Source organism: Ambystoma mexicanum, chromosome 2q (assembly GCF_040938575.1).
Source record: "Ambystoma mexicanum isolate Mex_15411 chromosome 2q, UKY_AmexF1_1, whole genome shotgun sequence".
Lineage (NCBI taxonomy): Eukaryota > Metazoa > Chordata > Amphibia > Caudata > Ambystomatidae > Ambystoma > Ambystoma mexicanum.
Window position 1 is genome coordinate 938,809,126 of NC_090924.1, and position 27,934 is coordinate 938,837,059.

At 43.7% G+C, this 27,934-nt stretch overlaps 1 protein-coding gene across 1 annotated transcript in view; it reads right to left on the reverse strand.

The window, feature by feature from the left end:
• Positions 1-27,934, reverse strand: part of LOC138569863 (ATP-dependent translocase ABCB1-like) — a 217,194-nt gene that overhangs the window by 42,101 nt on the left and 147,159 nt on the right. Inside the window, exons 15-18 of the mRNA XM_069648247.1 lie at positions 19,537-19,707; positions 11,620-11,781; positions 4,340-4,576; positions 1,618-1,761 (exon numbers count right to left, since the gene is read on the reverse strand). Of these exons, the coding sequence (XP_069504348.1) occupies positions 1,618-1,761; positions 4,340-4,576; positions 11,620-11,781; positions 19,537-19,707 (714 nt within the window). The remainder of the gene's footprint in view (positions 1-1,617; positions 1,762-4,339; positions 4,577-11,619; positions 11,782-19,536; positions 19,708-27,934) is intronic.

Consider the following 27,934-nt stretch of genomic DNA (forward strand, 5'->3'; position numbering starts at 1 on the left):
CTGAGACTGGACATTGATAGGTTTCCGGGGCTCCTTTTAGCAGACACCGTCATTTTATTGGCTACTACCCCAATGGGACTTAAGTATACCCCACGTTGTTTTACCCATAAATGTAACCAAATACAGTGCTGCTGAACAGAAGTACAACAAAGGTAGTGGTTTTTAGACAGGAATATACTAAGGGACACAGTTTGGTTGTGGAGATGGATGGGTCCCAACTTGAACAAGTTCCATACTATGATTATTTAGGCAACAGATTTTATGAAAATGGCTCTCGCGAAGCATAGATAACAAATGTTTGGGTGTCCCTAGAAAAAAAAGAATTGTGTGGGCGTGCGCAAGTACGCAGCCAATCATGGAGGCAGATTAGGGACTGCGGTCCTTGAGATTTACAATCTGCAGGCATTACGTGCAGCACTATGCGATGCTGACATTCGGGGCTATTTAAATAGTCAACAAATGGCAATGGTCGAAAATAGGTTTTTGAAGTCGCTGTTAAGGATTCCTAAGAACACACCTAATACCCCCCTTCAAATAGTGTGTGGAATTTGTTCGATTTCGGACATAGCTCTATTTAGACCAATATTGTATTGCGTGAGAATAGGGAGCACTGCTGAATTGGGAAATTCAGGGAGGCATTATGCATGTTCTTAATTCTGATGGGGGAGTTTCCTTTCATGGACATTCCATGTCAAAAAATGTTTTGTGGCTCTGAATTTCCACAGCCTATGGCAAGATCCGTCCTCCGTGACCAGAGGAAGCAAGATCGACTTATCTAAAGCTGTTAAAGACCTGTGATGGAGAAGGTTGGAGGGTTGTTGCCGCTAATTGAACACAGGTCAGGCGTACTTGTTGAATAAACAAACTCTTGTGTTATAACCCTATCTCGACACAGTTTCACCATCGTTTGCCCTTTGGCTTTTTTTGGAATTTAGGTTGGGTACAAAGAAAGTACAGATGCTCCTGAGTAATTGGAGTGGGTCAAATTCTGTTATTTGCGTGACTGTAACACTGGTGAAGAAACGATTCTGCATTTGTTATTTTTGACTTGAAACCCAAATACAATACTGTGCTGTAAATCTGCAAACATTTTTCATGCACACAATGCAATGGCGTAGAGCAACGCTAGATCTCAATGTTTTCCACTTTCCATTAAATGTATGCACCATGTTTGGTTGGTGAAGATCGGTTCCTTAGTTACCAATGCATGCTGGGTCCCATGCGCTTTTTATCTATCATTCTGTGTAATTATATGTCCTTGTTGGGATTTTGCGGTTTCTAATGTTCATTCTTATTTCATGGTTATTTTAAGAGCTGCTTTTATTATTATCAATGTATTTTATTTTTAACAGATGTATTTGTATGTATTGATTTGCTGACGAATAAAGCGGATTTCGAAATGAAAATAAAAGGTTTTGAACTAAATTCTTTGTTTTGTTACACATTGTCCCAAAATTCCATTTCTACCTTCTACTTTGTATCGGATTTTTCATAAACTCTTGTTTATAATGCCACTTTTGTGATATGAAATGTTATTCGACAGTCCTGGCAGATCATTTAAATTAAACAGGCTGTAATAAAATAAAATAACACACAGGTGTAGCATTTTCTACATACCCCAATCATTTTTCCGAATATGACAGCAAATGTGGGATATATGCCTCCACAGATTGCAGAAGCGATCACTCCAAGAATAATGAAACACCATTCAGGTTTGTTCAGAGCCAAAAGTCTGGAGAAAGGCACGGTAGGTAGAGGTTCCTTTGGTAACATAAGGGGAAAAAATACAAATGGAACATCTCAAATAATTCCATAATGCACATTCTGCAATGTTCAAATCCTATCCATCAATTATCATACAACTTGAAATCAGGTTGACTTTCCAGCACTAGAAGACTAATATTCTATATAGAGCAGTTAGTGAGGTTCGCATGTACAGATATTTCATTAAAATGAACATGTATTTTATTGTGCAATAAATAAAAAACACAAACAGTAAATATGGGTTTTGAAAAACATTGTGTAGAAATGCAAAAACATCTTGAGTTTTGAATGCTACTCTTAGCTTTATGGCTCCTGTTCCAATATAGTGTGTTATTAAACAGCTAATTTAAACCTCACATTTCTCGTTCAAATAAGACCAAGAAAATCAATCAGTTTAATCTCAGCATTTTCATGCCAAATAATGTGCCTATGCCTTACTTGGCATTACAGGGGGTGTTGTAATGTTGAGTACCAATGCATGGAGAGTGATGGGCATATAATATGATCCCATTTATTTATTGTTTGCTTGTTAAGCACTTATACAGACGTAAATACTGATTCAACGTGCCCAAAGGGCAACAGGGAGGGGACAAAGGGATGAGAAACAATTACAATACAAAAATAGAGAGATCAAGAGGATGAGGACAGCAGGGGAGTTGGAATCCAGGGATGCAAGCAGTACTTCACGGATGTTCAGAAGAGTAATTTCTGTGCCTCTGGATGCTCTGAATCCAGATTGATGGTCTTGGATACTGCCAACTATTTCAGTGTGAGGGTAAAGTTGGGACAGGGCCAACTTCAGCAGTTTCCCCAGGAAGGGGATGATGGAGAAGGGGCGCTAGGGGGCATGCAAGGGAGTGCTTGATGGAGGAGGGAAAAGAACCTGTAGCAAAGGAGTGGTTACAGGGATCCGCGAGTGCAGGAGTGAGAGTGCAAATGCTGTCCATGATACTTATGAGCAAGGGGAAACCTGTTGGAAGAGACCTTTATGGAGTGGACAACTCAGGTGACTTCTTCCGGAGAGACAAGGGCAAAGGAAGAGAAGGAGGGAAGAGGAGGGTGAGTGGCCAAGGGAGGCAGTGGTGTGAGGGATGGCTTGGGAGAGTGAGTGACAGGGCTGTTTAGGATGTCCTGAGTTATGCTGGTGAAGTGTGTGGCGAGTGCGCTGCAGAGGGCCTGAGAAGGAGTAGGGGAGGAGGATACTGCGGAATGGTTTGCATGCTCTCTGCAGATTTTGAAAAGTTCAGCTGTGTTGTTGGCTGCTCCAGATACCTGTGCCTGAATGTGGGCCCTTTTCTTGGCATGGATAGTATGTATTGCCTTTGGAGCAGGCGGCAGGCCAGTATGTCAGAGGATGAGACTGAGGTTTGCCACTTGCATTCTGCAGCTCTGCATTTTTGTTTCAGGTCTGCGGTTTGGAATCGTATCAAGAGTTATGCTTAGAGACGGAAGCAGATCCTCATGACAAGGGGTAGGAATGTCAAGGGTGTTGGTGTTGGATAGGTGGGAATTGCTGAGAGTCAATGGTATCATCTAAGTTGGGAGGGTAAGCGGGATAAAGGTTGAGGTGAAGGCAGCAGCTGACAATCGTTTAATCGGACGGATGTTAGTGAACGAGTTTGGCAGGGCATGTTCTGCTGAATGGAAACTTAAGTGCATTCTACGAGCGAGTGTTTTGTGAAAGAGTTCATACCTGACTGATGAATCGATGGTCCAGTAAGTGCCCCCTACTTTCTTACGGAAAGTAACTTTACTACAATTGAAGTATATCCTACAAGCCTAGTTTATTATGTGACAAAGAGGACACATCCATGTTGTCTGGCAAAGCCATGAAACTGTACCATGAATGGCTAAGGATGGAAGCAACAGAAACAATAAGACATAAATAACAAACTAAAATGAATTGAAAGAAAAGCAAAACGGTAAAGGAAGTCCTACATAATTTCTCAAAACCAGAAAGGAGAGACAGTGAAATGGTCCATATCATGGTAGAAATACCCTCCGGCGCTGGTTGGAGCGCTGGTTGGACATTCTAAGCTATTCAAGGAGCCTTCCTGGTGGGGACTTTATGCTGGCAGACACCAACACTCATCACCGCCAAATTGTGTGCAATGGGAAGAGATTGCAAACAGGTAGAAGTGTATTGCTTGCCATCAACTACACAGAAAACTACATGCACCATTGCTTCAAAATGAAATGAGAAGCAATATTATCTAGAAATTAGGAGTTTTGGACCCCTGGGATGAAACCGATCATGCTCTCCTGCCAATTCTTGTATAATATAGTCCTAAGTGGCCCAATGTCATATCATTTCCATAAGGAAGTGAGTCCAGAAGTACTGAGTCTCGAGGTCATACTGAGTTTTGGAGTCCAGAACCTCCATATGAATGCAATGCTGAACGTCAGGGGAGGGGAGTGTAGTGTGAGGAGAAATGAAGGGCTCTTCTTAAAGAGCAAGGCGTATTTCAGCATCACAGCAGCTGCATTACCCGCTTGCTGAAGTTTCTGCCCTAACATGAACTAGACACTTGACGTGGTACTCACAAAACACATCGACTATAATGAGTAAACATACCGCTTCCTCTTCTTCTTTCTTAGCTTTCTTAATGCTCCTTCTTGTGGAGGATTTCTTCCTACTTAATCGCCGGCTTGATCTCCTCCGCACGCTCCCGCTTCTTATTGCAGCTTTTTCTGCTGTGTCGGAAATGTCTGGCATCGCCTCATAGAGCTCATTAATGTCCTCATCCACATCATCATCTGTGTACTCATATTCATTCTCAGTGTCTTCATACTCATTTTCTTGTTTATGGCTCTAGAGCAGATGGGAGAAAATAATGCATGCATGAGGTGAGGAGGAAATAAAGGCAGCGGGGTAGGATTCAAACTCTGAACTCGTATTCCTTTAACCTAATGTACCTAATCTAGGCACATTAGGCATCAATGGTCTTTACTCTAGGGAAGAAAAAAAAACATACAATTCTGAAATAGGAACCACTCAATTTTTAGGCTTACATACGATCACATTTAGAATGTAAATCTTTGCTACTTAAAATCCAGCAATATTAGAGATGTTTCTGTTGCCTCATCAAATGTTAGAAGCATTTTAATATAGCCATACACAATACAATACCTCAATGCTTTTTCATTAATCTGTGTGACACCCTCTTTTTTAAAAATGTGAATAAATATGACATTGCAAGAAAAGTTCTCAAAGCTACTAGTGGAGTAATTGGGCTAGAATTACAGGGAATCGGTCACCTGATAAACGCTCACTAGATTCCAGAACAGACTGCTCTGCCAGGAGTGCCAATTAGCACATACTGTATGGATTAGCACCATTCCTTATCATGCAGGTTATACCTGCACAGAAATTTAGGCTGTGCTTATTTTGAACCATGTTTTATTTTTTTAAATGGTACTTGCATAATGCAATCAAAATCTTAATTTCTGCACTAACAGTGCCCTTTCTAAATGTGTGCATAGTACCTGCACCGCAGGCTTAGTGCCAACCTTTCCTTCTTCGATTCCTCTCCTTTCTTCGAACCAATCTTTTTAAACCTTTCTAGCTACCTTCGACTGTCTCTTCCTGCATTGCATCTCCTTCATTTTTTTCTTTCCTTCTTCGAGATTGAAAGAAGGAAAAAGAAAGACTGCTAGAAAAAGTCTGGCTGCAACATGCTGGGCCAGCGGCTTGGTATGCAAAGTAATCTTTGTAGCTCCTCTACCATCTGTGACCAAGTGATGCTGTGTTTAGAGGCATGCCAGTAAGTAATGTTAACAACATCTACAATAAAGCTGTGCAAACAAGAGCAGTGAAATAGATAGCTTGAGAAGGAATAGTAGGGAGTCACTGAGGTAGACACAAGGACCCAGTTCAGTTAGCAAAGTCAGATTGTGTGATGCTGACACGAGCTTCAGTAGGAGCCTGGAAAGGCCCCACCTTTCCCTCACTAATCTGTATCCCTCTATCTCCTCTCTCCAGAACCTTTAATGGTCTATCCTTCAACTTTCATTCTTATTAACGTACCATATAACTGTCTCCCGTGGTTGTACAGTGCTCGATTGCCTAACAGATGGGTTATTTAAGCCAAACCTAGCAAATACATACACATAAGTTATAAGATGCAAAATGCTGCCTCGTAATTTACCACCAACCAAAAAAAAAATATCACCACCAAATACAGCCCAGGATTAAACATGTTCATGTACTGGATCGGTAGACCCGGACATGAAAAGGAATTCACAAAGATAACCTGCACATTTCTCGGGTGCTGTGATCCTGTACATATGTGGCACTGTGCCTCCCCCTGTTGTGTAGTAGTTGCAAGCATGTCATGATAGAATGTTTTAAAAAAATGTATACCTAGCCCTATAGATGTTTGAATATGGGATGCACATTTATATGAGAACAACCCTCTTGCACCCAGATAAGACCAACGTATTCCCAAAAATGATGCACACATTTATTTATTTGTTTAGTCATGTGTATAGTGCACCTAATCCAGGAGGCATCTGGGTGGATGATTCTGAATACATACGATTAACAGTTCTGGTCATAGTAGTTATTTGAGGTAGGCTGTGAAAAGAAGCTACTTTTGCAAATCTTGTGTGAAAAGCCATGTTTTGAAGCTTTTCCGGAAGGCCCAAAAGGGGGCTTCTGATCATAATGGTAATGGGAGGGTGTTCCAGTGTTTGGCTGCTACCACTGGGAAGCTACGACCCCCTGCTTTCTGCCGTTTGAATCTGGGTATGGTGAGTAGGTGTGAATGGGCGCAGCCGGTGGGTCTACTAGATTGGGGTTTAGTAAATGTATTGGACAGGTACTTAGGGGCTGTGTTGGACAGACATTTGTGTGTCAAGGAGAGAGGGTTTTTAACATGATCCATTTGTGAACCGGAAGCTAGTGGTCATTCAGTATGGCTGTGGAGATGCATTTATTTTTTGGGATGTTAAGAGCTGCTCTTAACGCATTATTTTGAATCACCTGAAGTTCTTTGATGTTATGGTTGCTTGAGCCTGCATACAGGGCATTGTAATAATCTAGCCTGGATAGGACGAGAGCTCTGGCAAGTGTAATGCAGCTGTCTTGTCAGGAAAGGTCTGCAAGCATTGATACGTTTGGAGATGTATGCTGCTACAGATGCAGTGACATTAATCTGTCTAGTTAAGTTTAGTGCTGAGTCCAGGTAAATGACCTTGACATCGCTTGTGGGAATCTTCTGCATCAACGCTTTCATACAAGTGAAGAAGTTCTAGCCTTTTTCCTTTACCTGTAGTTAACACCCTGCACGGGGTAACAGGTGCTAGAAACGTGGGCTGAAACATACAATCTCATCCCACGTTCCAGGCTGCTTGACTGCTGGTTCCCTCGGCTATCATGTCTCCCCCCACCCTCCATCCCCTTTTTTTTACCATTTCCAAAACACCTGCCCAACCCCAATTACCAGTGTGTCACAGCTTCTCCGGCCACTATGGAAAGGGAACAGGGGCTCCGTATGGCGCGCCACTTCCCTTTCTATGGTGGCCATTATTTTCAGTCATTAAACAGGACGTGCGAGCGTAACCCATGGTGCCAATGGCGTTAAGTCCCCATTCCAAGGGCTGAACGTGAGAGGGATGGGAGGTAGGCGGTTTCCCTTCACTCGGGCAGTTAACTTGGGATGCCAGGCTATTACCGCCCATGCCAGCCCTTGGAACGGGGGTGTAAGTATAAGGTATAAGGTTTGTAATTGTTGTATAGGTCTGTACTACACAAGTTGGTAGTGTGACTGAGCAGCCAGACCTATCGTAAGAGGGGTAAATGTGAGCTGTAGAGCTGTACACATGAACTCTGTAAATACATGAAGCCAAGTAACACTTACACTCAAGGTTTCAGTTATAAATAATTATTTATTTAACATCAATTTTTAAATAAGCGTTCTTTAAAAAGACAATTCACTGTAACAATGTAAAAATACTTTAAAATTACTTTTCAGAATCAAAACAAGTTAGTGGATAAACTTTGTCCATGCTTCTTACACAATTCCTACACCCTGAGATGACTTCAATCACAAGGACAGTAATTGCATGTATATATCACAGTAGGAAACTTTGCAGATTCTGAGGTTGCAGAAAGGAAAGGTTAGGGAAGGAAAAAGGTTAGACAGTTTCTCAGTAAATGTGAGGACAACTAAATATTCCAATTAAATCTAGATAAGCCTTTCCCAGCAGCAACAGTATACAACAAGCTACCACCTATGAGGGACAAATAGTAACAAAGTCAATGGACTAGAAGAGTCTCCAGGGAGTCAGGACAGCCAAAGTCATTTGGGACACAGTATATGGTCTGATGTACTTCTTATATCAAAGTCTTGCACAAAGCTAGAGAGTTTTTAGAAACATCGCTTGTGGGGTCACAAGCTGTTAAGCCTGTGAGAAGAGAGTTCAAATCAACTTGAAAATATAAGCTAATGCAATTCCCAAATGAGTAGTGCACGGCTAAAGGCAATAAGGTAAGTACCCCAAGCCTAAACAGTACCTCTGGTTTGAAGAAGAGAGGTTCAGCTGGATTCTGTCTTGCTACAGCAGTGCAGACCTTTGTTCCTGAGCCTCAGTCGTGGGGACACGAGGGAGGACGTCTGGAGGGCTCCTGCAGAGGCAGGAGGTTGTCGGCAGCTATAGGCTCTTTTCACTTCAGCAGCGCTTAGCAAACAGCACCGTTGCAGATCTCCGACACCGGTTGGACTCTTTGCTCCCTCGGTCCTGCACTCTGGTGAGGGGACTCTGTATCTGAAGGTCCTGCTTCTGGATTAGTCCTTAGGAGTCTCCTGGAGCTTCTCGCCGGATTTGTTCCGCGGCAGATGTTGCACTCTACTATGGACACTCGACCCTGGCATTGGGCTTCCAAAGCAACAGAGAGGCACAGCAAGTCAGGGATGGTGGTCAAGTGGAGTTCGTCTTAGAGTTAGTTGGTCCCACTAACCCAAGGGGAGACGTCGGTCCATCTGGAGCTGCTCTGTGGTGGTGGAAAAGGAGTTCAGCACAGCAGCAGGGCTTCACTGGGTAATCAAAAGGTCCAGGAGGTTGCAGCAAGCTTCGTTCATGGTTTCTTCGTCAGGTGTTTCTCCCAGTGGCGATTCTGCCTGCAGTCTCAAAACCCTTGCCTTTAAGCAGGTTTCTCCCATTCATGCACAGCCTAGGTGGTCAATTACACAGCAGGGTGGCTGTCCTAGAAGGACAGCTGGCCAATCAGGACTAGTTGCATTCAGACATTCCTAGAGACAGAGGACAAGGCAGTTTCGGGACCCACTCTCACATCCTGTCCTTCCAGACACACTGGAGCCAGGGGCGGGCTTCAGGGCTGAAGGCCACCAAAGGCAAGATAAACAAAGGGCTCAGACATGTCTCAACGCACTGAGTAAAACCCAAGAAGGACCTCACAAACAGAAAATGGTGAAAAAAGAAAAGTGCGGCCATTTTGACAAAATGGTCACCAATGGGTGATGTACTGCAGCTGAGGGTTCAGCCTGCTATAGAAAAGCACAATGCAAGGGAACATTAAACCACTGCGAACAGCCATTTAAAGAAGTGAGTGTAACATACAAATGTTACATGAGAATGTAGGATAAGGGGCTACTAGGTAACCCCCCAGCACTCCACATAAGATGGTGTGTGCTGGACCTACAAAGAGAAAAGGGTAAGTAAAGTCAATTTCACTTTACTATTCTTGGGAACTGTAGTTCACACAAGAAAAGGTATTCAAAACGTATGAGATATCTAAAGAGATTTCTCTGTGACACTTCACTGAAGGTGATGTGTGTCACCATCCAAAAAGCAGATGCCTATGGAGTTTGTCAGACCCCAAAAACAGTGAAAACACAATATCCAAATCAGGTAAAAACACATGAGAGAGTGAGAAAAAGGTCTCACTCACTCAAGGGTGAACATTGAAAAAGTCCTAAGTCCAGTAAAAGAGCTGGGGGTCTCTAAGGTTGAAGGGAATTGGCACAGAAATGAAAATTCTCCATAACAAACACCTTAACTCCAAAATCCATATTACTATTACAACAATGTGCTAATAGTTGTATGCACCGCAGGAGGGGTAATTATCACTTGGGAGGATCAGTCATTTCCCAATATTTGGCCCTTTGGTTCACCTTGAGCCATAACTTGTTAAAATATCACTATTCCTTGATAATAGCCTTCCCACAATCTATAAGATTTTAATGGAAGAGGATCTTTTATAGAACCCACCATGTAAACAGAATCACTGAGTAAGAGGCCTTGCATGCAATTAACATAAACCATTACATCTCAGAGAACCTACTTGCAGTTGTATGCATTCCTTATGCTGCTGAAGCAGAGTGGGCCAGGGTCAGCCTGGCATACATTCCGTGATTACCAAACATAAGCGCCTCCATAGTAGTTTCCAATTTGGACACCAAGAGTATTGTGGTGGTTACCTTGAGAAAAGGCTCCCTCTGCTGGCATTTATCCAGGAACCAGCACCCCAATCAGTGTTTGTGTAAGATGACACTTTTGCAAAGGGTGGCAGTACAAGTTTCACATAGGACCGCTTTATCTTGGTGCTAGGATTTCGATATACATTCTCTGCTGAGCCCAATATGTACTTCTTCATAGTTGTGTTATGTCACCAACTAAAAACAAACCAGCACAGTGACTTTTTTTCCAAAGTGGCACTACCAGCAGAATATCAAAGCTCTCTTGTGCTTTTCCTTTTCAATCCCACCAACTAAGTAAGCCCTCACAACCCCCATTCCTTTTCAGATCCACCAGAGCGCCTGGAGACCATGAAGATGGCAGCAGTGCGTGGTATAAATCACGATAACATAACATCTACAGCAAAAGAGATGCAGGGAAGAATGTATGCAGGGAGTACTTTTACTGCCCAAATTCAATGGAAAACTAAATTATTATAGCACATTATTATTGGTTTCTACAGAACAATGCACATCTCTGCTATCAAAACCTGGAAGTCTGATCACTATCTCCAATCATTCAAAAACTGAGGTTCTTTTCCCAGCTAATACAATCCTCTCCCAGTTCCTCCTCCCTTCATCTTATTTTCTCCCGCCCATCTGCCCATCTCTTATGACACGCAATCTCGGCCTTCATCTTGACACTAATCTCCCTTTTCCTTATCACATCTCTTCTACATCCCATTCCTGTTGTTTCCATCTGTTCAACATTCAGAAAGTTAGAATAACTTTTAGTGCCACTAAGCTTTTCATTTCCTCCTTGATATTGTCACACCTATTCTACTGTTCTGTACTTCTCTTTGGTCTCCCCATCCCTTGCCTAGCTCCTCTAAAGTCTGTCTTTAATTCCTCTATTCGCCTCCTGTATTCTTCATCTGTTCACGACAACATGTCTACCTCTCTGGCTTCTCTCCGTTGGTTATCTTTTCATTCTCAACTGAAATTCAGTTTCCTTCATATTGTGTTCAAGGCCCTTTATGGACTTGCTCCTATTATCTTGCATCTCTTGCATTTTTATGTTCCCCCTCAGGCTCTTAGATCTTAATCTCACTTTCTTCTAACTGTACCCCGCCCTCCGTGTGCATCTTCACAGTACCGCTCTTTTTCTCTACTGGCTCCGCTTCAGTGGAATGCTCCACCACTCCCATTCCATTCCACGTTCCGAGCTGCCCTGAAAACGTTCTTACTTCAATCTTAATTCTATTGTATATCATTATAGTTTTTAATTCTCGTCTTTTGTAACACTATTTTCCTTCATTTGCACTGACAATTGGTTTTGTAAAGCGCCTTGGCGTAACGCACTACATGAATAACAAATACAAAATACAGAATTATGCAAAGCCTTTAGTAATGCACAAAATGAATCAAACTGAATTACCTGTTGCATCACAAGAGCATAGTAAACGCCTCTCCTGTTCATAAGGTCATTATGCGATCCCTGTTCAACAACAACGCCATTATGAAATCCAGCAATAACATCAGCCGTCCTGACTGTAGAGAGGCGGTGGGCAATCACAATTGTGGTACGCCCAGCTCTAGCCTTCACGGGGTAAAAAACAAAAAGGGGGAGAGCATTTTTAATAATGTTTTCTTGCAGGACAATACATTGATAGTACACAAAATAGATTATGTTGTGCAGAAAATCATTACCAACTACTTTCGAATGTTCTTTTGTTGACCCTGCGTTCATTACCTCTACATTATGTTTTGTATACAGTAGTATTGGTTTAGTGATAACTCATTTAATAAAACATAAGGAGAAATCTTGTCCTAGTACATTTGAACTGAGCAGTGCATCATGAAATCAATGATCAATTTACACAATGTGTGCTAGAGCACTTGCAATACTAGTCAGGGGTTATTTGCATGAGGGACAACCAAATGAAAACATGGACTGGATCAGTGCATTCAGCAATACAATAAATACATTACTGGAGGCAAACTGCTGTCGGAGACTCATTTTAAGACTATTTTAATGGTTCATTGATGGGGCATTTTGCCAATGGGCCAGGACACTATAGGTGCACCAGTCAGGAAGGTGGGCTCAGAGACTGCATCGCTTTGAAAAGGTCCCTCTTTCACACAATAACATGGCAGGTGAGGATGCCTGTACAAACCCCCCCCATGTGAAAAAGAAGGGGAAGCGTTGTTGCGAGCCAGAAAGGTCAACAGGACTTTATAGATTTCCTCGGTATCTCCAGTCAAGGATGTGCAGTTAAAGACTTAATCCCTTTGAGGTTCTATGGAACCCCAGAAAATGCAGGCAGTGACACTGCCCCTTGAATGCAATACAGTTGCTGATACAACTACCTTCATGGTGCACCATTGGACCACATTCTAACGTGCTGTGTGACTCAGGGATCCGACTCCACCCCCTGCTCTGTATTGTGAGGTTTGAGGGCAGTATGGGGAGTAGGTATCCCCTGGTCCCACCTTAATCATAATTGGCTGGCAAAGGGTCATCACATTGTCAGCGCCACATACAATGGTGCCGGAGAAGAGCCAGACTTAATCAATATGAAAAGGTCTGTGTGTCCTTTAAAGCAGGACCCTCAGTGTCAGACCCTGACAAATAATGCTGAATGGGTTCAAATACAATATCCAGAACTAGTGATCACCCTACTTGCTTTAGAGAAACGCCTACCAACGAGCTTCACACAAACATGACTATTACTACGCGGGCAAGAAGGCACATAAGCAGAGTGAACACAAGAGGCACCAGCTCCACCCACAGTGCCCGATGCCAGCAACCCACATGGCATGTACCTTCCGAACTGACCAAAGGTGGTGGACTAGTTCATGATGGCCTAGTCGGCAATCACAGTCTGAAGCATTAAATGATGTATAGCTGAAGAGACAACCCCATCAAGTGCCCACCAGTCCTGCGGAAGAAACAGACCCCAGCCGCAGACCATTATGGGAGACCCGGACGTAGGGGTGGGAACCCACTTGTTTAAAACCATGCAAGCAGTGGAAAGTGGGTTGAGAAGCTGGGGCAGAGGAGTGGTGAACTGTGTGGAGGTGCAGAGTGCTGAAGTTACAGGAGGAGGTGGAGTTGGTAAAAGGAGATCATTATCTGGAGGAACATGAGGGGGAGCCCACAGTGAGTTAGAGGTACAGGTGAACGAAAAGGGGTTGAAGGATGTGGATATGCAAAGTGGAGTGGGAGAACAGGGAGGAACAGAGAATGAAGTTGGAGAGGAGGGAGGAAACAAGATAAAAAGTGAAAGCAAGGAGATGGTTGGCCCGGGGCGCGTGCAGCCTGCATCTGCCTAGCCCAGAGTCTGCCGGTCTCTAAAGCTGGCTTCCGTGCCCCGACAGTTCCTACTTTTCTGAGGCGATGTCTTATCAGCCGACTTCTGTGGTCCGGTTTTTCGAGATAATGCTGTTCAATCTGAAATCTGGGTATTGGGGGAGGGATTGGTGGCCCTAGACGGTCCCTTTCAAGGATTAGGTAAAAGCTATGTTTTCAATGCTTTATGGAAGGCCATGTAGTCCTGGTTGCATTGAATGTGGGGAGGCAGTGAATTCCACAGTATTGGTGCCAAGGTAGAGTAAGCCGACCCTCCAAGCCTTGCTGAAATGGAGGCTGGAATCACTAGGAGGGCCGTGCTTGACCCCATGGTGCGTGTTGGGCAGTAGGGCTTAACCTTCTCTTGAACGTATATCAGACGGGCTTTGTGCACTGCTCGTGGGTGATGTATAGGAATTTGATCGTCCAATTGGGAGCCAGTTAAGGGTGCGGTGAGCAGGCGAGATGTGGTCCCTTTGTCCCAGTGCAAGACGTAGTCTGGCAGCGGCATTTTTTGGGCTCTTTGGAGTTTAAATGGTAGGCGGTGCACCCAAGTACATGAAGCTCGCATAATCCAGTCTGGACAAGACAATGGACAAAAAAAATAGAAGCCAGTCTGTTGGGGTAGGTGAGCTAAAGGGAGATGCGTCTAAGAAGCCGGAGGTGGTAGTCAGAGATTTGGATCCATTATTGATCTGGTGGGACAAGGTTAGGCCAGAGTTCATTGTGCAGCCAAGGTTTTTGACTGTGATGGAGGTAGGAGGAGGAGTGCCCGAGGGGGGCCATGGGAGTGATTGCGGGAGTAGACCTGTGTTGCCACACACCATGATGTCAGTTTTCCCTGGGTTAAGAAGGAGGTGGTTTCTTGTCATCCGCAGGTCTATATCTCTGAGGCAAGATGCTAGGTCTGGTCGTGGATCAGAGCTCGTTTTGGGGATTCTCAGGATAATTTGGGTGTCGTTAGAGTAATTATAGCAGGAGAGGTTGTGGCAGCTGATGATCCCTGACAGCGGGGTCATGTAGAGGTTGAAAAGGAGAACTGAGAGGTAAGCACCTTGCGGTACACTGTTCACAGGGCGGGCAGAGGAGGTAGTAAAAGGGTGAGGAAAGTGATTTGTTTCCTGTTAGTGCTGAATCTCGGATTATTAGGCCGAGGAGTAGGTCGAGGAGAATTGAGTAATTAATGGTGTCAAAAGCTGCTGAGAGATCAAGGAGAACCAGTGTGGCATATATTTTAGAGTCTACCATGACTTTCAGATCATCCCAGATTGAGATCAGCGTGCTTTCAGTTCTGTGGCGCGACTGGAAGCCTGACTGAGCGGGGTCTAGTAAGTTGTTGGATTCAGTGAAAAGGTTGAGCTGAGAGTAGGCAGAGCGGTTGATGAGTTTCACTAAGAATCAGGTGTTGGAAATGGGCCTGATTTTTTTGATTTTCTTCAGAAGGGGATGGACATGCGCTACTTTGAAGGGTTCTGAGAAGATGCCAGAGGTGAAGAAGTCATTGAGTATGGACCTAGCCCATTCTCCTGTACAGGTGAAGGTGTAGATTTCTTTTAGGAGAGTTGCGGGACAAAGGTCAAGGGGGGACACAGAGGGTCTGATACTGGACAGTAATTTGAGGCACTTGCTCAAGATTTGGTTGAAGGATGGCGCTGCGGGGGAGGTGGGATCTTGAGGAGTGGGTGTTGGGTGAGAGTTGAGTTTGGAAAGTTTGGCATTAAGGGAGGCCATCCTGCTCATTGCTGTACTGTGGAGGTGTCAGTGCTGTACTGTGGAGGTGTTGGGAGAGGGAGTCGCAGAGCGTTTGCGTCAATGTGGTCGGGGCAATGGTGCATGAGGGCTTCACAAATTCTGAGATGATCCTGTGGAGTTCTTTGCTACTGCTGTTCAGGATTCTTTTATTGTAGTAGGCCTTTTTGGCCTTTCGGAAATCAGATTTGTAGTTACGGTGATGGTGGACGAAACATGGATTTGCTAAGAGGGGTTTTAGATGTTCGCCATTTGTGCCCTATGGAGTTATTATGGTTTTGAAAGTCTGCAGGTGGGGTGTGAACCATCTGGGGGTAGGTCCTTTGTGGCTAGAGGCAGGGCAAGAGGGGGTGAGTCATTAAGCCAAGAGTCAAAGGATTCAATAGGTATTGGTCTGTGGTCGAGAGCGAGCGTAGCAGGGCTTCAGCCATGTCAGGCAGTATCTTGACTTGTTCCAGCATTTTTGATCACATGGGGGAACAGGGCGTGACTTGGGTGGTGGGGCCGGTGTATGAACAGAGCAAGGTAAGACTGAGTGGTCTGTCCAGATGAGGTGTTTGGGGCTGGACACCGAAACGAGGCTGGAGGAGCTGAGGATTGCATCAAGGATGTGGCCTCCAATGTGGGTGCTACCAGTGACATTCCGGGAGAGATCGAGTGCCTCTAGGCTGTCAACCCGAGGTAAGGGGTCATGGGGTGGTTAGGCACATCAAACCAGATGTCCCCCAGTATAGCGAGTGCTGGGTGGTTGACCAGAGTGGTAGCTAGTGAGTCATATAGATGGGTGGTAAAATGTCTGCTGTATCCCGGTGGCCTGTAGAGGAGTAGGAAACTGTGAGAGTGGGCAACAGGGAGAGTTTGACCAGCAGGGATTCACAGTTAGCGCTGCATGGCTGGGTTTTGGTGTGTGAGATGGAGATGTGAGGTTTGTGGAGGGTCTGTTGTGGGAGGGGGGGTGAGGGAGGGAAAGCCTTGTACACGACTGAACTGAGCATTTGAAATGGTCAGAAACCATGTTTCAGTGATTAAGATTGGGACTATCAGAGGATAGGAGGTCACAGATGCTGTGTGTTTTTGGCCACAGAGCAGGCATTGAATAGGAGGCAGGTGACTTAATGGGGGCTGGTGGTCCCCCTGATGCTAGTGGCTGGGTGGGTTTAGCAGGTCAGTGGGGAGGTGACAGTGATAGCAGATGGCGTTGTGGGTAGAAGGGCCAAAGCAGTCAAAGTGGTCTAGGATAATATTTGAGAGGAGGGTTGGGGGGAGGTGAGTGAGGTGGGTCGGGAGCAGGAAGTGTGAGTGTGCATGGCCAGTTTGCATGAGATGGAAGTAGGTGGAAATAGATTGCGCGAAAGTGTGTGGGAGCGGGGTAGGGAAGAGGAGGTTTGTGGTGCACCAGATAGCTCCTCCGGTCTTAGAGATGGAGGCTGGGTGACAGTAGGAAGTTTGAGGGAGATCAGAGTGTAAGAGTTCCGGTGCCACCCATCTTGTTTAATCTGTGTGTGTACCGTTTGGGGGACACAATATGAATCAATGTGGCTTTAAGCTGCCATTCCAAGGGCTGGAATGGGGGTAATGGCCCAGCAGCCCATGTTAACAGCCCTTCGAATGGGGGTTTCATGCCATTAGCACCCCAGGTTACAAAATCGGTACCACTGGGTGCTTTGTAAAAAATAAAATTGAGTAATTGAACGGGATGCGCGAGTTGTCCCATTCAATGACTGAAAAGACTGTCCTAAAATGGCTGCCATGGAAAGGGGAAGGGGGGACTCCATACGGAGCCACTATTCCCTCTCCATATCTGCCGGAGAAGCTGGGAAGCTGCGGTGACGGCCTGCACCGCTGCAACAAACAGGTAAGTGGGGTTGGGGAGGAACGTGGGAAATGTAAACAAAAAAGAATATAAAATAAAATAAGAGGACGGAGGCTGCCGGGGGAACCAGCCGTCAGGCGGTTAGGAACACAGGCTGAGATTGTAGGTTTCGCTCTGTGTTTCTAGCCACTCGATTGGCTGGTTCCCCTGTGCCGGGTACCAATATGCTGATGATACTCGGCTTCATCTTCAAGTGTCGATCATTGAAAATATTTAACAACGCGTCCCCTGCTTGTTTAAGATTGCTTTTGTTGGATTTAATTTTAGGTTAGCAAGTGCCGTCAATTCCTCAGAGTTCATTCTCTTTGCTACTTGTGGTAAGGAAGGAAGGAAAGGTTTGTCTCTGGATGTTGTTGCTTGCTCAAGATGGGGCAGTCTTTACTCAGGTAATATTTGGGGTTCTATCTGGAAAAAAAGATTCCCATGAAGAAAATGTGATAAACATTTTCAGATGTCCCTTTTGTGGAAAAGGAATGCCTATATCGCTCAAGATAATCTTCAGTCAGCGGTACAGACACTGGTCACTTCCATGTTGATGGGGGCATCACTGTTCTTACCAGTGTTTGCAAATGTGTTTTTCACCCTTTGAGATCACTAATTTCACACAGTAACAAAGCTGGTGACAGGAAAGCAGAGTTTTTCTGCATTTCACCATTCATGGTGGACCACAACTCCCTTCCATTGGATACTCATATTCAACTTAAGTTCGGTTGGATGTCCTAGAAGGCAATTCTCTTTAAACAGCCTATGAACCTGGTACAGATTGCAGTAGGCCCAAGGGCCACTAGAGGTAAAAATCATTTGCCACTGAAATCAGAAATCATACTTTCAGTCCTTTTCTGTAGCCATAGCTCATTTCTGGAACTCCCTCCCCATTCCATGTTTTTGTGCTTGACACCATCCCGGTTGCCTTTTATTAGAGAACTTAAATCCCTTTAGATTCTTATATGGGTTGTGTCTGGCTCTTCAGCCAGGGCTGAGGGGGAATCTGCTGGCTCTAAAGTGTAATTCAATGTTGTGATGTACCCCTTGTTCAGCTTCATACACTATAAAATGGTTAAATCAAGATCAGACATTGTCACTTTCTGTTTAGTGACTACAAAACCCAACATCTCTTAGACGCCACCTTTGAAATCAAGCAACTCTTCTTCACTATCTTCACAAACAGCCCAGACATAGACATGCATCAAACAATCTCATCACCATCGAGTTCTATTCGGATTCCAAATCCATACAGGCATGTTTGGGCTGCCTAGCATGCTGCATAAACGACAGCCTGTTTTCTCAAACAACCTCTTCTAGCCACTCCCTGCCTCCCTCCATCATCCTGCCAACACATTGACTATTTCTACATTGAAAGCAACCCCCATTAATTATTCCGTTTCAAATCCTAGAATACACATCTGCTAGTAAAATAACAGGCATATGAATACTGGACCATTTGTATTCTATGGCCTCATATTAGGGCAGTCTTTCTCATTCAAATTCTGAACCACACCCAACAATATTGGAAACATATCTCTGTACAACAACGTATCTAGAAGTGCTTTTTGCCATTGGTGTCACTCTTACTGTTAACAGTTTCTAGGCTCTTGTGAATTGCCTATATAATGTTGAATAATACAGCTACATCGAGTTTTTTGGTTTGAAGATCTCGTTTTACTTTTACTCGGATAATAGTTGAAATACAGCCTCCAAGATTTCTGCACATAAAATAACATTTACATTATTTGAGAGTATAAGGCACATTTGTATTTCTAAACACATGTGAATCCAATGTACATAATACAGAATCTTTCCACCGATGTAAAACAATTTTGCACAGGCATTTGCATAGGTGCAAAGATTCAACTGGTGTAGATGTGCATTTCCCTGATGAAAATGCTGTAAAGGTTTGCATTGCAATGGTGCAAAGGTTCTGTATTCCAGCTCAGTAGGTTATGGTCACTAGGTTGAGAAACCAACTTCTTGTGCCCGGATTACTTTCCCATGTTCTAATTTCAGTAATCACTTATCACGTAGTAAGGACAAATGCATAGTTTGTTAATTTCTGCAAAAATCCCTTTCAAAACCAGACATGACTTTTAGAGGCAACACATTATCGTTCCAGCATTCCAAAGAGTTGTTCTACTGATGAGCAGACTTCAGTATTACATTTGACTTCCTCTGAGGATAGGCCCAGGGAGATTGCTAGTGAAATCAATGTGACTAGTCGAATATTAGTGCCTTCTCAAAGGAAACCTTAAAAGCTCTTGTTCAGCCATATACACTAAATGACAAGTTAAGCAGAAGATTGAATCATGGTGACAATTGACTATTGTGAAAATTCAGAGGAACCATGGTGATAACTGTTCATTGGGACAATACACTGAGGCCATTACCTTATCAAGCGCTGCTTGGACAATTGATTCACTCTGAGTATCCAGAGCCGAGGTTGCTTCATCCAGGAGCAAAATCTTTGGGTTCCTTGCCAATGCACGAGCTATTGCAATTCTCTGTTTCTGACCTCCACTCAGCTGAGCTCCTCGCTCACCCACCATTGTGTTAAATTTCTAAAAGTTAAATTAATACAAAACCTGACTGTCACAAAGAAATCTGAAGTAGTCAATGCACATACACTAACATGTTGAATAAGTAATTTGAATGCATGCAGAAATGCAATTTGCAGTACAAAACACAGCACTAGCACGCTCAATAATATGATCCAACATTCAGTTACATTTTGGGTTGAATAACGAATGCAAAGTGTTCAATTTATAGGTGGGCAAGGTAGGACTGGTGCATAAATTAGGCCTGGACACCAAAAGAAAGTTTGCCCACATTTGCGAACTGCAATTTGTTACTTCTCATGGGATTCACTTTTAGAAGAAACTGGGAAGCACGTTTGGAAACATTGAGAAAGAAACATTGAGAAACAGTGCTTTTGAAAGTACATTGCGGCAGTAACATTTGGCATAATGTCCAACTACAGATACAATTGGCTCACAAAGCCAACCCACGCAGGCTTGTTGTGACTTTGGGTATCCGCTGTTGGCTAAACTGAGCCCATGGGGGAATAATATTTTCATTGAAGCTATTACCTCCCCCAATTAGCCCTGCATCATCACCCCCTCACCCACCTTTGACCTGTACTACACAGCTAGTGCCCGGCAAAGGGCAAGCTCGGCTGTTCGGAGGTCATGGGCAGAGGAGAGGGCGGCACTGTTCGGTCTGTATTGCCAGTTTGTGGTGCAGCTGTTGTACTTGTGCTGCACCTCTAAAGTTCTTTTCAGGTGTGGGGCGCTTTAAGTCTGGATTTTGGACCCCACCGGAACATCTAAATTTATCCCTTGGAAGGTATCTGTGATGAGGAGGGGTAGACGGACCAAGGTGGCCCCCTTAGCCATCGGGTGTGCCTCGCTCCGTCGTATGTGTTTGTGCAGTCAGTGTAAACAGTGAGTAGTAAAACGAAGGAAGGAAAGCCAGCTTGTCCTGTTGGGTACTTTATGACAACTATTTCCAGGGATTCGATTGGGGACTGCAACTCTAAAAATAAAAACTCCTGTGACAGGATCATCAAAGCCTATCCCTCTGGAATGTACTTGAGACAGGAGCGAGGAGGGGGAGAGTGACTAATGCGGCCCCTTACCCATAGGGCATGCCTTGCGCTCTCTTTTGAGCTGAACACATTTCTTCTTTTCTTAATCGTTATTATAATTGTGATTATGTTTGAGACTGCAATTTTTATGTTACAATGGGGAAAGAGAAAGCGGAATCACACACTGGCCCCGAGCACAGACAGAACAAAATCTCAAGTATGCTCAAACCAATTAGCGATGTAAATATCCTGATCATTGAAATCAAGGGTCCATTGACGGATATTGATATTATTGACCATCTGGATATCCCAATAGATTTGAGAGCCTATCCATCCAATTGTGCAGTCGTCGAACTAGCTAAACATCTACTAATAGAGCCGTACATCCCTCCCCCAACGCTGGAAAAGAATTATGTTAGAGCCAATGGGCGGCAGACCACTAGGGACCCTTTGATCTCTTTCTTAACTTACAATAAGCCAGGGCAGGAGGGAGGGCAACATTACTCGCTGCCCATAAAGAACGGCAGTGGAAATTCTAACATTAGTGGAGGGGCTCCACAGAAACTCCCACCACTAGTAGAATTTCACACATAGGATGGGGGAGATTTGGTTGAGGACAATGGTGCCCTGGTCGAAGGTTTAAATACCTCTTCAGAAGTGGGTGAGTTAAAATGGGGGGGTGGGAGGGAGGTCCTATCCAGGAGTCTGTAGCACATAGCCAATTGACGAAAAAAAGAGAAAAGGAATTCTAGTAACACATGCACATTCAATGGTGTATATACAAGGAAAGGTTTACCTCACTTGATAGGAAAGAGTGTTTATATCCCCACAAGCCCTGGGGCGGGGACAGTTTAGTGAAAGAAATCAGCACCCAAGCAGACCCTATTGACTCAAGGCGTAAAAACTCAATTGACACAAGGTTTATCAAAGCTGATTAATGATTCTGCCCTAAAATTAAAATGAGTGAATTATGGACGCTATTGAGGGGCATGTTGCTTCCTGGTCTAACGAGCTAAGTGGCCTAAAAAGCAAAATAGAGGCACAACTACCAGCATTTTTGGTTAAGTCTATCGTAGCTGAATTCACAATGGGGAGTGGAAGTAATAGTGTCGCTATAGCAGGGGAAAAAAATACCAGCAACTGAGAACAGAGCAGGTAACTAGCCATTTCCCTATGGTACACCTTTGAATTCCATGCAAAAAGATAGCCTCTCAAATAGGAGTGACCTCAATTCCTCCAAGATTCCGGGGAGGTTGGGAGTGAATAGCCCATTGACAGGCCCCAACCGACTCTCAACTGGTAACACAGAGGTTTCAGAGTTAGGTGTCAGGATGTAGTAATCTGGCACCAAACTCTCCTATGGGAGGAATAACAGGCTGCCCATCGGTAATAATGGCTAATTTTCCCGGCTTCCGTCCGGTGCATATGAAGACCAAGATGCATTGGTGAATAAGATAGCACACTGGTTTAGACCTCGAAGGGGTGTCTATCACTGATAAGAGAGGATATCACTAGGTGTATAACCGCTCCGACACCCCACTTGGGTTTGGATTATATTCAATTATTTCTGAAGTCCTGGGACTTGGTTGAAGGCGTCCTAGGTTTGGATGCTTAGGCATACCCACCCAAGAATATTAATATTGTATTGAAGTGCCCCAAGTATTTCTTTTGGAGGATCAGGGAAGACAGGGGGGCACTTTCCAAATATAGGAAATGGTGGGCAAAAGAATAGTGCCCGGGCATCACCCTTTATGGGAACAGCCAAGGGCACAATGGATCTTGAGGATGTTGAATAACTGGGGCCCACAGGGCCAGAAAGTGGGGAGATGGGAGTTTATCGTTTATCCTGCAACATAGGTGAAATTGCCAGACATATGGAAGACCCAGAGTGGGTTAGGTCTATTAGAGATTTTCAAGTGATCATGTTTCAGGAATCGTTGGCCCTCATAACCCCCTTTTTACAGGGTTATCAATATTTTACCACAGCAAAAAAAGGTAGCTCGTACGAGAGGCACTTCATTTGGATTGAAAATAGGCTCGAGTGGGAGGGTTAAGGGAAATGGCTCCCCAGACTTGCAACACCTTATAATCTGTACAAATAAGGGCGCTATTTAACATTTAGAATAGACCAACTAAGATAGGCGGTTTAGAAACAGTGAGTCGGCTCAGGAAAATGGAGATTGAACGTACTAAGGCAAGGCAGCAAGAGGTAATTACATTGGTCATGGGTGATATGAACCTTTAACTTGACCCTCAGTCCCTGTTAGAAGGGATATGGGAAGAAGAAGATCAGACCTGGGATGTTCCAGACCTTAAGGCAGCCCCCCATCCAAAAAAGAAACCACAACTGTGCCCTTTAAACAGCTCCGGTCCTGTATGATATAAACTTAAGGGCATGTAATGGAGGGCTGCCAATGACCAACTGGCAAGGAATACCTTCCACAGCCCCAACGGTCAATCCTTAATAGACTACACTTATATCGGGCAAAGACTTTGTGGTAAAGAGAAGACCAGGTAGCGAGCACTGCACGTTGCAGTTAGAGATCCTTCTGTTCACCAACTCTAGGACAAAAAGCATGCATGGGGAAAGAGCTTTGGAAATGGTCGTTACTGGGAACGCGCGAAAGGCCCTAAGATGGGCAAGGGTGGTGGAGGCAGAATGGAAACATTATCTGTATGATGCAGTCGGGGCAAGTATAGAGCTTATTGGCAATAATCATAACTCAGATTTATCTGTCTTAGCTGAATTTGAAGGGCTGAAAAATAAGATGCAACCTTTTTCCACTCATCCACCATGCCAGCTAAAGAAAAACGCTGTTAGTAAAAATGGGTGGTAAAACAAATCGTTAATTGTGCCAAAGGGGACGCCCGTGATGAGAAAAAAATCTCCCAATATTGAGGCGGGCATATGAGATCCCTCCGTACCAAGAAAAAAAGAGAATTTGCAATTAAGCAGTGGTCTAAATTATATACAGCAAGCAGAGAGAAAGATTTTATTACATTTTGGAAAAAGGTGGCAGGAACAACTAACAAAGCCGAACAAACCCCTTTGTGTAATATCTCTGGGAGCATTATGTGGTCCCACTTTAGCACACTTTATAGCAACCAGAGTGGTGAAGTTCCCATTCAAACAGGTATTGAACCCTGCTTGAGTGAGATGTAGGGATCACAATATACTTGAAAGAAGTAAAACAGGCAAATAGCTAACAGAAAACAGGGAAGACTGTTGGTTCTGACTTTATACCCGTAGATCTGTTTAAAGATGAACCTGAGATATGGTCAAGGTTCTCCTCTCAGTTTAACCCAGTAATTAGGACTTGAGTTATCCCTCCATCCTGGCCAAGAGCGCTTTTGGTCCCCCTTCATAAAAAAGGCGGAGGAGATTCTCTTGTGAACTACCGGCCTATTCTTTGCTGGACTCCGCTGGGAAAATCTTTGACAAAACGTACAGAAATGGGCAGACAACCATGTAATTTCTACCCTCCAGGCAGGGTTTCAAGCTGAAAAAGGAAAGGTAAACCAGTGTTTTACCTTATTCCTGCTTACACAGAAATACATCAAACTATCAAGAGTGAAATTCCATGCAGTGTTACTTGACCTTAAAAACCGCCTTCAACAATGTGCCAAGAGATAACCTGTGGGAGATTATCCATAAAAGAATTGCCCAAGCAAGCTGGTTGCATCTTCTGTTCAATTGTATTCCATGAACTCATCCCAGGTAAGATATGGCCAAGTGGACGTAGTGACTCCATTACTTTCCGTGAGCAAAGGAGTTAGACAGTACTGCATGGTAGCACCCCCTATTATCAAGAAATAATTGACACAATTATGACTAATTGCCAGGACTGTCACAAATTGGGAAATGTGAAGTATGCCACAATTATTTACGCAGACGATGCTGTGTTGCTGGCAACTAATCCCCAGGGTTTACAAGACTCACTAAAATATTTGTTAGTAAGTGTAAGGAATTAGGCTTAACAGTCAACATTGATAAAACAAAGGCAATGGTTTTTCGCCCTAAACATTCTAAAACATATTCCCTTCGTTTAGCAGTGGAGGACGTCCCCCTTGAGCAAATCCACTATTTCAATTTACTTGGGTATTTGTCTTCAAGAACATGGTGACTGGGGAGAGCAGATAGAGAGATCTAACTTTAGCCGGGAAATAAAAACACTGCTGAGCTGTAAAAAAATCTATGTTCCGCAAACATGTGAGTGGGGCTATCTCCCTGACCCTGCAGATGCACACAGGACAATAAGTCCCAGCTGTAGTATATGTAGTGGAGTTGTGGGATTACGGCCTATGTATGAATAGAGGGTCAGTATGTTAATATAACTGAGCAGTGGCGAATCTGGTGGGGGACGCAAACTCAAATGTTCTTTGATGGAATGGAGGCAAGCTTAGAGGAACCAATCAAGAGGGGACTCAGTGGTTAAATTGCACAGAGTATGTTGCCATTAATACTCAGTATGATAACTGAATTTTTAAAATTGTATAGCTTATCTAGATAGCATGAAATGTAAGCGTTTTGACTATTTCTTTTGTATGTTTTAATATTGATTGTGAGCAATTTCGAATATTGTATGTTTTTATGGCTCCTATTTCGCCAAAATAAAACAACATACACAGCTAGCCCTTTCTGGCTATGCATGAACTTTTCCATGTCCTAAGCAGGGATTTTATCCACTGCCTCCATCGGAGGTTCATTTTTCTTGAGGTAGAGTAATGGGTTACATTCTGCCACTTCCGAACTATTCAGTACATCTCCACTGTACATTTTAGGTTTTCAGAATCATACTGAATGAGGGCAGTTTAATCTGGATGCTGAAAATATTTGGCAGATTGACCAGGATTCTCTTTCAAGTTAAATCTCCCTTTTTGTGCTGCAAATATGGATTATTTGGAATTTTGATTCTGCAAGGAGAATTTTAGGATTTAAGAATAATATCCAAATTATGAATGTGTTGTAAGTCAGCCTAACAAAGCTTTACTCAGAAACGTTATGTGAAAATATTGTTTGACTGGAGCATGGGTTAATTATGTCCCAGGATGCGGCTTATGCCTCAAGGATCATGTGTCTCTCCTACCATGTATAACATCTTGGATAGACTGGGTGTCATCTACACTAATTACGCAGATGACACCCAGATCCTCATTCCCCTTTCGGGCAACTTTCTGGAAGACTCGGCTTTAGTAAATAGGATATACCTCATCGTTCAGGCATGGATGGCATCCCACAGTCTCTGCCTGAATGACGACAAAACGGAATTACTGATCCTAAGTTCGGAGATGGCCCTTAAAAAACTCAACCCCAGTTATGCCTCATTTAATATTGACAACAACGTCATCAAGATGATGCCCGCAGTCAAAATTCTAGGATTCTACCTTGACTCTGTACTTACCCTTAAGAAGCAAGTCAACTCACTTGCATCCACAACAGCCTACACTTGCAAACTGATCCGGGCCTGTAGACCTTATCTCTCGGAAACTTGTTCCATCACCCTGGCCAATGCACTTATAATATCCAAATTTTGATTTACAAAATGGTAATGCATTGTACGTGGAAGCCAATAAGTACATCTCTGACAAACTGCAAAAACTTCAAAACTTCAGAGCGAATATCCCCACCAGAGAACACATCTCCTCACTAACATCCAAATGTCTGAACATTATAGCGCCACCATACCTTGCAGAAAGAAGAAACAAGAGATTTACCTCCCGTCCCATGAGATCTGCCAATGCCTACACCCTAGAGATTCCTAGATTTAAACGTACCACAGCTGGCAGCTCTAGCTTCCCGGTCATAGCTGCACAATCCTGGAATGCACTGCCCCTAGACCTGAGAACGGATCAACCCTACTCTAGATTTAGACGGAGAATCCTCACTTGGATATGAACAAACAACTCCTAAGTGTCCTAACCTGTACTATGACTACACCTGTTACCGATTGCCGGCCAGGCCCTACCTTTCTCTAGGTACCTGTTACCACTGCATTACTGACTCTATTCATGCTGTACCCATATGCGCCTGTCACTATGTAACCTAACGCGAAAGTAATTCTGGACATTTCCTGTATCTATGTACCCTAATTACTCTGTAACTAAGCTTCAAGTCTACTTGTCATTTTGCACCTAGCTACCTGAGGGTTTGGTGCACTTTATCAAATAAATAAACAAACCCTCATGCCCATTATAACAAACAGAAAATGTCCTGTGTGCAAATATGTGTGGATGGATCAGTGGCCTGGACTGTTGATCCAATGACCCAAAATATGGGTCTATTATGTTATTCTTGCCTACAATTGCAAAGTAACCAGATGTCAAGTATATAATAAAAGCTAGATAATTCTATGTCACAAATGGGTGAAAAACTGTGAGTGCATATAATCAATGAAACTTGCTAGGACTTAAGATATCCTTGCTTCTCTACTTTGAAAGAAACCTAAAACACCTTAATAAATGAGCCAACAAATGGTTTGACAGGGAGCTGCTAAACAGAAACATACAAGTAGTGGGAAAGCTCAAACACAGTAGAGGAAAGCCAAATCTCACAAAGACAGACATGCATTTAAAATACTCTCCTGTGGCTATTGTGATGCCATTAAGCAGAAAAATACAGACAATAAAAAAAATGCCTGCATCCAAAAACAGATTAACATGTGCATTTCATTAAGGAAGCTGTTATGATGTAAGTCTTGTACTGGTCTGTGTATGGATGGATGAGCCCAACACCAATACATAACAGAAGCAAACATGCTTTTCACAATTCATAAGGAATTGAGCACATCCACCCAAACTTGCTCCAACCCACACACCCACACAGAACTTTACAGACAAAGAAGGCATCGGCTTCCCAGACAAAATCCCCTCAATCAAGAATGAGAAAAAGTCTCAATTGAGAGCCCTAACCCCACCCCTCATTTGGATTAACTCAGACCCACTGATATCTCTACGTTCCTTGGGAAAGGAACCCAACTAAATCTTTGAAAGCATCATAAGAACAATGCCACCCTTGCCCAGTAGCATGCCTAGAAAATGTTCTTCTTTTATATCCTAGCGCTCCTCCTCTCTAGCATCTGCAACTGTTCTATCTCAACAGCCAAATTTCATGAAAGCCACAAGGATGCTACTATCACACTGCTACTAAACAAAACTAGAGGGATCTGACTGAAGCAACTATCGCCCAATCTCAGGCAACCACT